The sequence below is a fragment of the Gavialis gangeticus genome, unplaced genomic scaffold (assembly GCF_001723915.1).
Source record: "Gavialis gangeticus isolate Ggan-Ray unplaced genomic scaffold, GavGan_comp1, whole genome shotgun sequence".
Classification (NCBI taxonomy): Eukaryota; Metazoa; Chordata; order Crocodylia; family Gavialidae; genus Gavialis; species Gavialis gangeticus.
In genome coordinates, this window is record NW_017729029.1 from 68,570,407 (window position 1) to 68,582,742 (window position 12,336).

The window sequence follows — 12,336 nt, forward strand, 5'->3', positions numbered from 1 at the left end:
GCGGCGGGGGAGGCGGAAGAAGAAAGGGATAGTGCTGAATCATGTCTTGTGCAGTTGCCTGGGGACACACGGCAGATTTCTGATGCATCCTGTGATCTGGAGAATACAGCTGTGGGGGTCTCACTTGTGGAGGTCTCAGTTGTGGTCTCAAGAAGTGTGGAGGATGAAACAAACGAGGACCTCTCCCTCGTGAGAATTCTCTGCCACAATATAATCTTGAATAACTTGAGGTAGGCTGCTCCGCAGGAGGACACTGAACTCCATTTTTCTCACCTTAAAAATACCCACAAGATTACCTTATTTCCAACACAGCTTAGTCTTTAAAATCTTTCCAAGATAGGTCCCCCCTGCCCCTCTCCTCTTGCTCCAATCCTGATCTCACACACACACACACACTTAAAAAATCTTAAAATGTAGGGATACAATATGCTTGATGTTTATGAACTGACGTATTCCAGATTTTCTTTAAAAAGAGGAAATTAAGAAATAGCCTGAAATGTAATCACATTGTTTGTTCAATTTCAGACACTTATTTTGGTAAATTAAGAAGCCAAGAGCTTTTGTGCTCAATATAAGACTCTTGAGTTTAACAATGAAAAATTTACACTTCTCATCCCAGGAGAAGCCAATGGTTTTACTATATTTACTTTAAAATGACTGCTTCCAAGTAAGCACCAGTGAAGTTTTGAGATCATAGTTTTGTTACAAAAAAAATAAAAATAAAAATAAAGAGAAAAGCTCTGAGGTTTTAAAGATGTATGTCTTGACTCATCATAGATGATCAGTTAAGCTTTAAATAATAAAAAGTTAATTTATTCTACTGAAAATGAATCAGGATGTCTGGACAATCAAGCTCAAGAATCTCAAAATTAAACTTCCAGGTAATCTGTTTTTTGCAGCATCTACTGTTTAGTAATGAACACATATGCAATCCTTGTATGAACTGCACTGCCACTTTGTACCCTACAATTCAGTGCAAAAATATTTTGCATCATGCTAAATTCTTAAATGAATCATACTGGGGGTAAACAAAAATACATAACAGTGACATGGAGATGGAATCTGTAAAAACCAGAAGATGCCTATGGTCCTGGCACACCTTATTGCAAATTAACTGCATTTAATCTGTATGAGCTAGAAACTTACCTAACATGGAAGCAGAAAGGTTTTTTGGCAGGCTTTCAGCTTTGAAATCCTTCTAGGAGGGAACCTGTAATATCCTATGCGGGAAATCTACTACCCCCAGACGTCTGGCGTACAGCCCTGGTCCTGGGCTGCCTGCCCACCACCCTTTAAACTTCCAGGAACACGAACAGCCTGAGAAGCTGCTTTCTAGTCCCAGACTGCTCATGCACTGGGCATTGCAAAGGGACTTCTGACAACCCGAGGACTGGGAAGTAGGGCTGTGCAAAACGGAAGCTTTCCGTTTTGACCAGCATTTAGACAGAACAGTGTTTTGTTTCAATTTTTGTTTCGAGTTGAAACCGCTGTTCCATTTCATTCCATCAAAACGTTTTGCTGTTTCGACCCCATTTCAACATTTCGCCCATAGGATATAATGGGACTAGTCAAAACAGGCTATAAAGTTGCTGTTTCTGGCCAGATTTGGATGAAACTTGCAGGAATGGTAGCCCCTCCTGAGGGCATGACTCATGCCAAGTTTCAAAAAGACAGGTAGAGCTGGAGTACTGTGTCCAGTTCTGGGCTCCACACCTCAACAAGGACATGGTAAAGCTTGAGAGAGTCCAAAGAAGGGCCACTCATACGATCAGAGACTTGCACGGCAAGCCATACAAGGAAAGACTGAGTGATCCGGGACTCCTCAGCCTGAAAAAGAGAAGGCCGAGAGGGGACCTGGCAGCAGCTTGCCACTACATCGGAAGCGTACATCAGGACTTGGTGAACAGGGCACCCTTGGGGAAAACTACAAGTAATGGTTACAGTCTGGACACCCTAGCTGTGAAGCAGTTTTTCCTGATGCTGAGCCTGAAACGATCTTCCAGGAGTTTGTGACCATTACTCCTAGTTTTCCTCAAGGGTGCCTTTTGTGGCCTCAGCAGGGGCTAGCAGGCCAGCAGCTTTCACCCTGCTGCACCTTAACACAAACAGTGTCACCCATGTCACAAGTTTTGCTCATCTGCAGCTTGAGGTACAGTTTCCCCAAACCTCTGCACCTATCTCCTTGAAACTTGGCAGGCTTTGTGACCTCAGCAGGGGCTAGCATGCCTGCAGTTTTGACCCCACTGTAGCTTAACACATACACATGACATAAGTTTTGTTTTCAGGATTTTGGGAAGCTGTTTCTCCAAACCCCCTGCACCTATCTCCTTGAAATGTTGCAGGATTTGTGGCCTCAGGAGGGGCTAGCACTCCTGTAGTTTTAACCCGGCTGTGGCTTAATATATACACGACACAAATCTGGCTCTCAAGACTGGGGTGCAGTTTCTCCAAACCCCCTGCACCTATCTTCTTGAAACTTGGCACACTTTATGCCCTCAGAAGGGGCTACCATTTCTGCAAGTTTTATCAAAATCTGGCCAGAAATGACAAAGTTATAGGCTGTTTCAACCTTTCCCATTATAACTTATTGGTGAAACGTTGAAACAGCACTGAAACGGCGAAATGTTTCGACTTGCCTTGTTTTGTTTCAAGGCTGTTTCGACCATATCTGTTTCATTTCGATTTTGCTGTTTCAACCTCAAAACAGGTCGAAACAGAACTGGTGGCGATATTTCGCACAGCCCTACTGGGAAGCACCCATTTTCCAACCTGGGTGCACCTGGTGACAACACAGCAGACCTACCCTCATTTCCTCCGGGTGGCAGTACAAACAAGGCAATCTGCAAGCTGCCCTGTCCTCAAGCTGCTCCAAGCAGCAACAAGAAAAAGATGAGCCTGCAAGTTGCTTGCAGCTGTTTGGACAGAGGCAAGGGTGATGAAGCTGATCAAGGAACAAAGACCCCACACCCCACCATCACTTGCAGGCAACCCCTCCATCCTTGCTATCCAACTAAGGCTATCCCCAGGTGTTCTGCATGCCTGAAACTCTGCTGGCCATGCCATTCCGACAGACCCCCTGCACCACCCTCAGCAGACTGGGATTGTGGGACAGTGGAGGGGGCAGCCCCCGGTTAAGAACAGAGGCAACCCCTGCCCAGTCCCACTGATTAGCCAATTGGTGGGTACCAGGAAAGGAGCAGGGTCACTGACAGCTTGCTCCTGGATGAGCTATCAGGGGGCCATGGGATACAGACACCTCTGCTTCCCTTATAAGATGGAAACCTGTTTAAACCAAAACCTTTTTCTGGTCCAGTGTGATCCCATCCTAGACAGATTCCACTGTATTTTCCATATAATCACCCAGTCATTTTCAATTTTTAATCAAATACTTATGCAAAATACTTGCATTTGCATGCCAGCGATTCATTATTGTAATTTACTGAGAGTATGCATGCATAGCTTTGTCTCAAAAATGATCAAAAACTTTCAAATTTGAGGCAAGTACCATACCAGTGTATTAAGGATAAATGTAACCAATATTTTTGACAGTTACAGTAAGGTTTGGAGAATTTCTATGATCAAAATTAATTGTCCAATACAGAAGTGCGTGCGTCAGTTATTCCAAAATCCTAATCAACTCAGTTTCTATAATTAGTTATAAAACAGAAGAAAAGCAGATACTTTTCCTGGAATAATCAATATATTTGTAGGATTTATAAACAAATCTACATGAACTAGAATAGAAAAGAACCACTACACAAAAAACAAAGTAATATTCTGTAGGTTCACTTGCCAAATACAATTTAAAAACCTATCAGTCCTCAATTGAAACATCACAATCTAAGAAAATGTGTTCCATTCATGAAGACTTTGGTCAGGTTGTCCCTGTTTTCAATGACTCTGCATTGAGCCATGGGACTCTATGAGGAACATGCAGATTTTGACGTGTGTTGTCTAAGCTAGGCTATTAACAATCCTCTTTTTTAAGAAAGAGAGACAGCTGCCTTTATCATTCAGTCAGGGACAGAACAAATAAATGAACTACATTCCAAAGAAGGCCATTAGACCAAGGGAAGTATTGGATGATAGGTAAATGGATGATTTAGAATATGTAGCTTACTCACTGCTGGCACTAAAGTTAACCAGTTACAGAGATAAATGTTCATTTAGCAAAATAATTAAAGCTCCCCATAAAACTAATTAGTGTACTTATTTTTAATTACAGATAAGCAACCTTCCCTTTCTCAATTAATTAGTCCAAGATTAAGAAAAGTACCCTCAGGCATTTCTAATTATCATTTTAAAAAGTACTGATGAAATGTACAAAGACTCAAATGTTGTATTAAGATAGATTTAACAAGTGATCACCATTATGCAATTCCTATTTAGTTTTGGGAACTATTGTTAATTGTTCCTATAACAGTTACTCACTTGATTCATTCATATCAGATCTGGACTTCTTTCTTCCTTGATTCTGAGGTTTCTTTTTCTTCTGTTTTGCTTCTCTCTCTTTTTCATCATCACTGAAATCTAAGGCCTAACAAGTGAACAGACAGATTGTACTTATCAAAAACTTGTTTTATGTTCAAGAATCAGCCTTTTAAGATACTTTACAGGTCCTGCAGGCAAGTGTATGCTCAAGTGATTAAATAATGCATCATTATGCAGGTGTGCAATGGAATAAAATTATGATTACATGGGCATTTTAGTTCTATTCTAGCATTTACTAGTTTGAGTGCTCGACTCACAACCTTTGTACTCTTACTTTAAATTATGATTCACTTGAATGTTGCTTAAAATATATTTTTTGCTCGTTAAGAATTAATGAATTGAATGCAAAAAAGATCACCTAGTAGTACACAACAGAATTAGCCTTCCAGAAATTGCAATTTGGCCAGCGCATTCCAAAAATCCTTTCATCATGATTGAGGAAGCAAGATTAATTTTTTCTCTCCATTACATCTAACCCATTGAACCAAATTAAACATATGTACCATATTATATACATAAGGAAAATGTATATTTTTCAACTGATTAGTGGCAAAAAGAGAAAAAGTGACTGTTATGCATTTTGTATATCCAGCTTTGAAAAGTAATAAAAAAGAAATGTTAAGAAACAATAAGCAACACAAAAAAGAAAGAAAATACCACTGCATTTAATTTGATATCTCTTGCTTAACTCATTATGCACAACAGATAAATACATTCTGTAAAAAGTTTAACACTGGCAGCTCTGGTTTTAAGAAGTACTATCTATCACTAAAGGCTGAGTAATAGGAAGAATCCCTCTCTTAAAAAAAATATATAACATTCATTTTTAAAAAATATTTTCCATTTCTACAGTGCACTAAATACTACAGCATCAGTTTTCCTCCAATTAACTTTGGATCTGCTATATTTTGAATTGTGGCTAACAACATTAATTTACATCAATATTAATAAGAAGAAAGTCAAAGTCTTGTAGTATAATGAGTCCTTGGAGAATTGATTCAATGCCTTAGACTCCAAAAAGAACAACAAATCATTTTGCTGCTATGCTAAAAAATTATATTAACAATTGTAGAAAAATGGGCTTATATTTCTCTTAAAAGCCTTTGTTAATAAATAGTTTACTTTATAATTCCACATGATAATAATAAATGAACCATAAGGAGTATCACCTAGCATTTATCTATGAGGAAACCTTTCAGTGATTCCTCTCAGATGATAGCTCTTTAAAATCCTTACATTAAGCAAGTGGAATAGAAAATTTCTTGAGACCTACTAGTTTAAGAAGGACCTCCTGTGGCTTAGAGATTTTCATTTGATGCTATGAAAGGATGGATTCTGGAAGAGTTGCTGCTCCCTCCTAGCATTGCAGAGGATGTTTATTTCATTTGTTGCTATAAAAAGTGAATAGCCAAGATGCCATCATGCAAGTCCCATGATGAGCCAGTGAGCTTATGGTTCAAGCATGCTGGGTTCATTCACAGACTGGCATTTACAGAGAACAGGTGGGTGGGAGTGTGCTTCCTGGCAGAAGACCTATCCAAAAAGAGAACCAACCCAGTAACCTGCATTGCCTGGGAGCCAGCAGTGCCATGGGAAGCAACTAAACATTCTATCACCCTTGATGTTGCTTTTTCAGTTCTTAAAGGAAGGGGCTTTGCTATGGTCTCCCAACCTCAAGGACTTCACACGCCTCCAGCACTGGGAGAAGTCAGTAGCTGTGGTCTCCCAGCCCCAGGGACTTCAAGCATTCCCAGGGCTAGGAGATAACAGCAGCTCATCTCCCAGTCACAGTGGTGGATGGGGCACCAGCTTGCTTCTTGCTAGTGCAGGGAAAGCCCAGAACCCTCCTCAACCAGCAAACAAGGCGTGATAGGATCTAATGTGTGATCCCATAATCATGCCTCCTGCCATGCACGTGTGGCATGGCAGGAGGCATGATTGTGTTGATCAGGTCACACAGTCTTTACCTGCATGTGTAGACGGGCCCTAGGTCTGACTTCAGGAAACTTGCATAAAATTTAACATTCATGAAAGTCTGGTCCATAAACCCAGTGAAGTCATTCTAGACTTGGGAAGAATTGCATCCACAGGCGGCCAATTAAAAAAAAAAAAAAGTTGCTATGGACATACAGCTCTCTTTCATTGCTGGGAGAAAGCAAGCTGGCATGATCCCACTGAATTTCTCTCCCATCCCCCCAAGGTTTTTCAAAGCTGTGGAGGATGGCAAAGAAGTCCCTTCTACAAGCAGGAATATTGATTCAATACTTGCAAAAAGATAAGTGGGTTGGGCTATATAATTATATCCAAAAATCAATGCTATATGGCTACTGAAATACTGACTTTCAGAAGCCAAACTCCCACAATACTTCCTTGGGGAGGAGCAGGCGTGGAAACATCAGGCAAGTAAGTACCCATGTAAAAAATATTCTTAATTGCTAAAAATCATGACCCAAGACCTATTATTAAGCAAGGTAAAACCAGTCTCTCTAGATCTCCAATGGCTAGGAATAAACAGAACTAATGGAAGTGGCAACATTACAAACATTCCTACATGCATGCGTGTGCCCTTATAAATTTGCTACCTCCACCAGAAGCACTTATTTATATATCCTTAAAAAAATTTCTAACAGCCACTATAAGCTTGAACCAAGATTTTGGGCCTCACAGGATGGTTCAAAAAATGTCTTAGAAGCATGGTTGAACACAGTACATAAGAAACTACCACACAAAGGCAGACTATAGTTTCATCTAATCCAGCATGCTGCTTGCACACAGTTAAGTAAAAGATGCTTAGGAAGAATACAAGAAATAGGGCTCATCTATATTAACCCATCCTATTATACACTCAGTGGGTACATCTACACATGTGCTTTATTGCACAGTAGACCAATTTACTGCACAGTACAAAGTGTCACCATCTACATGTGCACTGCAATTGGGGCATAGTATATTAATTTACTCTGGTGTCAGACGGTCCCATCAGACACAGATACTATTGGATGGTAGAGTAAATTACTGCACTTAAATGCACGTGTTGACAGTGATGTCAGGATTAGATTACTCTGGTTCAAATTCCACCAGAGTTTATTCAGTCGCATTAACTGGACATGTAGATGCACCCAGTTACTATCAGTAACAAGTTTTCTTTTTGTAGCTTTAGCTCCTCGATATCAAAATCCTCCTTTCCTGACTTTCTCCCTCTTATCAATGCATGTTCCTGACATTGTCACCACACTAAGAAGGAATGAAAATAGGAACTTCAGCAGCTATGGACTCCAGCATCTTATGACAAGCAATACTATCATCACTGACTCTTACATCTAGGCAGGCACCATTACGTAAAGTAGTGATCCTCCACTTGATTTGTTGTAATACTATTTTCTTTATTATCTTGGCTAAGTATTCTCATAAAGGTTTCCTAAAGCTCAGGAACTCAGACTAACATTTTCCATATTCAAGCAGTGAAATTAATTAATTTTGAGTTTTTCCACGTATGACATTACTGATAATGTTAATGTAGATTACATGGGAGCAAAATCCAACCGCATCGTTTTTAACAGCAACCGACTGAAAATGCCTATTCAGACATTTTTGAGAGATTTAGCCAAAGATCACAAGCCTAACTCTGTGTTCATATAACTCAGTGATGTATTAACTCATGGTGAAATCCAGCAGCTGCTATTTGTTTTTGAAAACCTTCACAATACTTTTCACTTTTGCATGATAAACTTGTCAGATTTTCAACATCAGCGATGAAGAACTATATCCTGTGGACAGCAAACCTCAGCCTGAGCAAGCCTTTTGGATGTGTTAGTATACAAAAATTGAGTAAATTAACAACAGAAGGTGAGTATACTCTTTTATCAGCATAGAAAAAGCCCAAGCAGCCTTATTAGCTGTTTAGGCTAATAAGATCAAAATAATCTTTTGTGGACTCAATTCATTGATTGTATTTTTAAATAAGCCATCAAAATGTTGGGATGAATATTAATGCTAAGTTGTATACTGGAATAAGTAACAATGCCAAAATTAATCCATGCAGTTGATGGCAGCATCCTAGGAAACTTTGATTCATTCAGCTATTAGAGATGCTCAAACAGCTCAAGCAAGAAACTCCAATTTTATTTATTTTTTTTTAATCTTTCATTTTTGACATTCAGGAGACTACCTGCAAGCCACTTCCTACTTGGAACTTTGGATGCTGTTTGAAAGCTTATTGAGATTTTAAGTTATGTATGATACTGAATAAGCAAGTCTTATGAATAACCTCATAATACATTCTCTTTCACAATCCAATATATTGCTTAGGACTTATTTTTTAGCAACAAATTGTGAAGAGGCAGCAGCTTGCAGCAGGGGCAAGTGGTTTCAGACATCTTCAGACAGCGAAGAATCAAGTATTTAAATATCATATTAGTATACTGACCTGATGCCTGCCTGAAAAAAAGATGAGAGCTTTCCATATATGGAGCTCCATAAGACAGAATGATATTAAAGTAGAATAAAGTAGAATTAAAGAGCACTGGCTTCCAAGAAACCAGATGTACATTGTGAAGAGACAACAATCTTCATAAGCTGATCTTGAAGTAAATATGACATGGGAGTAAAGCAGCTGATTTTGCCTACTTGATCCTGCAGACCTGTCTGACATGGAGCCCTTGTACTACAAAAGTAAACTGACATAAGTTTCAGAATCCAATGTTCTAAAGAGTCCGTGATGATATGCACCACCCCTTCTTTTGCAAAGAAGCTGACTAAAAAAAAAATTAGAAAAGATCTGCCATGCAGTATACCTAATGTGTCACCTAGCTATATACTGGCAGCTTGCATAAAGCCAGTCAAGAAAAGCTTTTCTTGACAACTGGTGGCTCTTCATATTCTTTAAATTCTCAGTTTACAGTCTAAATTGCTTTTCGTAGAATGGAGGCATGGCAGAAGCCAAATTACAGTAGGAACCATGCATCAATCAAAAATTTGAGATAAGCTGCTACCTCTGCTGCTAGAGGCAGGATGTTGGGACCACTAGAAAAATCTAGCTCTAAAATGCTAGGAAATGTGTATTTCTATTTCCAGAAGCAAGTAGGAAAAGGTGTTCTATAAACAGTCCATATTGGTAGAGGGCTATGTCTTAAGGAAAACAGATCACTTTCTTAACAGAAGACAAAGAAACCCAAAAACTAGGCTGCATCTTAAGCAAGGTGCTAGTTAAATCAAACTGTGAGTATAACGTGTAAGACTGAAACAAACCAATCAAATGAGCTACACATACCTCAGGTGGTGGCTCTTGGTCATGCAACCATGAAGCATCAGATCCTTTTTCCCTAAAAGATTAGACAGACATGTTAAGTAATTTAAACAGTAATTCACTGCAAATGAATCCAAATCGTTACTTGAACACAGATAAATGCTCTACAAAAATACTGTAACAGCACTGCTTTGAGAGCTCTAACACCACGAAGAATTTTTTAGATGATTTCAAAAAATGTTCTAAGTTTGAAAGAGACATTTTATTTAAACACATTTTCTAAATAAATATCTTATCTCAAACCAATCCTATGAACAATTTCCCATGTTCTACTTTGAATGAATGAAAGGTAAGAGTTACATATAACTAGCCATTCATTTTGCTGAGTACTTACAAAAAAAAACCAAAACAACCCTCTCTTTTTGAGGCCAAACTGCTATGCTGCAATAAGGTGCATCTTCTTCCTAAGGGCCTATTTCATGATGAGAAAGCATAATTTGGAGGAACACACAAGTGAAAACAACTTCAATATGGGTCTGTCTAGGCAACGTCTCACCTTTATGGCAATTTCATTCACAAATATAATTGCACTTCCTTTTACTTCAAAAGTCAGATGGACAAGCTATGTCTTGATGCCAATTCTCAATCACACTTCCTTCCTGTTACCAGGATCTACACACAAGTGTTCTGGCAGATGGGAGGTTTTACAGACCCATAGTTTGAAATAATTTTCAGATCTCTCAAATACCTTTACTTATATATTACAGTAAAATCTTCATTATCCGGCATCCCCGGGGTAAGGGGATTGACAGTTATATAAAAATTCCGGTTATGTGAAATAACCCAACATGGGTTTTGAGATTACATGGAGTGAAGTGAAAGGGAGATGGGGGGCAATGGCAGCAGCTGCCACCACATGCAAACTCCCCCCCGACCAAAAATTCCATTTAATACAATTTCCAGTTACTTAAGTGCCAGATAACAAAGATTTAACTGTAACAGGATGCAATAATCAAGCCTACACTCATTTAACTCTAAACTTCCTTCAGGGAACTTAGGCAACATTTCTTGTTTAACAGACATAAGATGAGCAATAAGACACCTAGATTAAATGCATTTAACTCAAATTGTCTAAGCAATCAAACTGAAAGAACAAAAACTGAAATTCCATTAACCAATCTCAGGTGGGGGGGGGTTGCGGGGAGTGGGGGAAGAGATTTCCTTGGTAGCAGTACTTTAAGTTCATGAAATCAGTATCCAGTCAAATAAATATTTTAACATAGGAAGCTTCTGCAAGAATACTTCAACTGAAGTGTGTACCCTTACTATATATTTACCTGCAATTCCAAAAAATTAAACATGATCTTTACGCAAGTCTTTTACAAATGGAACTGTTATGTAAATATCACTGCAAAAACTTCAGTTGCAAACAAAACCAACTCAAGAATGTGAATTTCATGCATTGCTTTTTCTTGAAGCATAGTACTAATTCACAAAGAGATTCAAAGAACTAGGTAAAAGGTCATTCCTGCCTTCTGAAAATCACAGTTTGAAGGAACCACAACTCGTTTTGAGCGACTACTACGTGATGTCATTAAGGTGCATCCGCTTTCTCATACCAAATGTTATCAGCCGTTGGTCTCTTTAAAAAGTCATCTTGTGCAACCTTGTTTATATATTTCTAGGTAAGTATTAAACTTGGGTTAAGACTCAGTACATAAACATTTCAGTAATAAAGCACAAAAAACATGAAAAAATATAACTTTAAGGGACATACTAGATGAGTGAGCGGGAAACAAGCGTATCTTATAGAGGTGCGCTGATACATTGGTTCCATATCAGATCAGCACCGATACAAGGAAATTGAACTGTATCAGCCAGGAGCACAGCTTGGCAGCATGGAGAACAGCCAGGTCTGGCTGGTAAGTCTGTTGTGAGGGAAGGGGTAGAGGTGATGGGTGCGGGGAGGGCAGATTGAGGCCCCCAGCAGTGAGGGAGGGAGCAGGGCTGGGGCAGCGGCACGTGCTGGACAGCCAGAGCTGCAAGTGGCTCATCTGGGGGGCGGCTCCCACCACTACATACACACTGGGAGGGCATGGCGGGTGTGTACCCTCATATCTGTGTATGGGGCAACGGTGGTCTGAAGCTGCAGGCTGACGTGGCACCAGGCTCTTTCCGGCAGAAGCAGGGCCAGGCTGCACTTTGGGTGCACAGCGGTGGTGCTGGATGCGGGGGCTATCAGGGGCTACAGTGAATTTTGGGGCAGCTGCAGCCCCCCTATTGCCCCTTCCCAGCACCACTGTTGCCCACCCTGAGCACAACCTGACCCAACCCTCCCCTCTGCCCCCACCCCTAGAAAGAGCCCGGTGCCACCCCAGCCCACAGCAGCAGCCTGCCCTTGACCTATGCGCAGATCTAGGGGCACATATCACCCATGTCTCCCCAAGAGGTTTGCGTAACAGTATCCCCTGCACTGCCCCGGCCCCACTCCCTCCTGATATCTAGCCTGTATCTACCCTCTGCCAGCTTGTAACTGATTTCTTGTCACTCCTGGTAGTGCTCGGGGGAACAGGGACTCCTCAATGCCTGTTGGTCCCCCC

General features: G+C 40.2%; 1 protein-coding gene across 1 annotated transcript in view; it reads right to left on the reverse strand.

The window, feature by feature from the left end:
* Positions 1 to 12,336, reverse strand: part of NAF1 (nuclear assembly factor 1 ribonucleoprotein) — a gene marked incomplete at its 3' end in the record, with an annotated part of 104,888 nt that overhangs the window by 5,216 nt on the left and 87,336 nt on the right. Inside the window, exons 6-8 of the mRNA XM_019521734.1 lie at positions 9,761 to 9,812; positions 4,432 to 4,537; positions 13 to 273 (exon numbers count right to left, since the gene is read on the reverse strand). Of these exons, the coding sequence (XP_019377279.1) occupies positions 13 to 273; positions 4,432 to 4,537; positions 9,761 to 9,812 (419 nt within the window). The remainder of the gene's footprint in view (positions 1 to 12; positions 274 to 4,431; positions 4,538 to 9,760; positions 9,813 to 12,336) is intronic.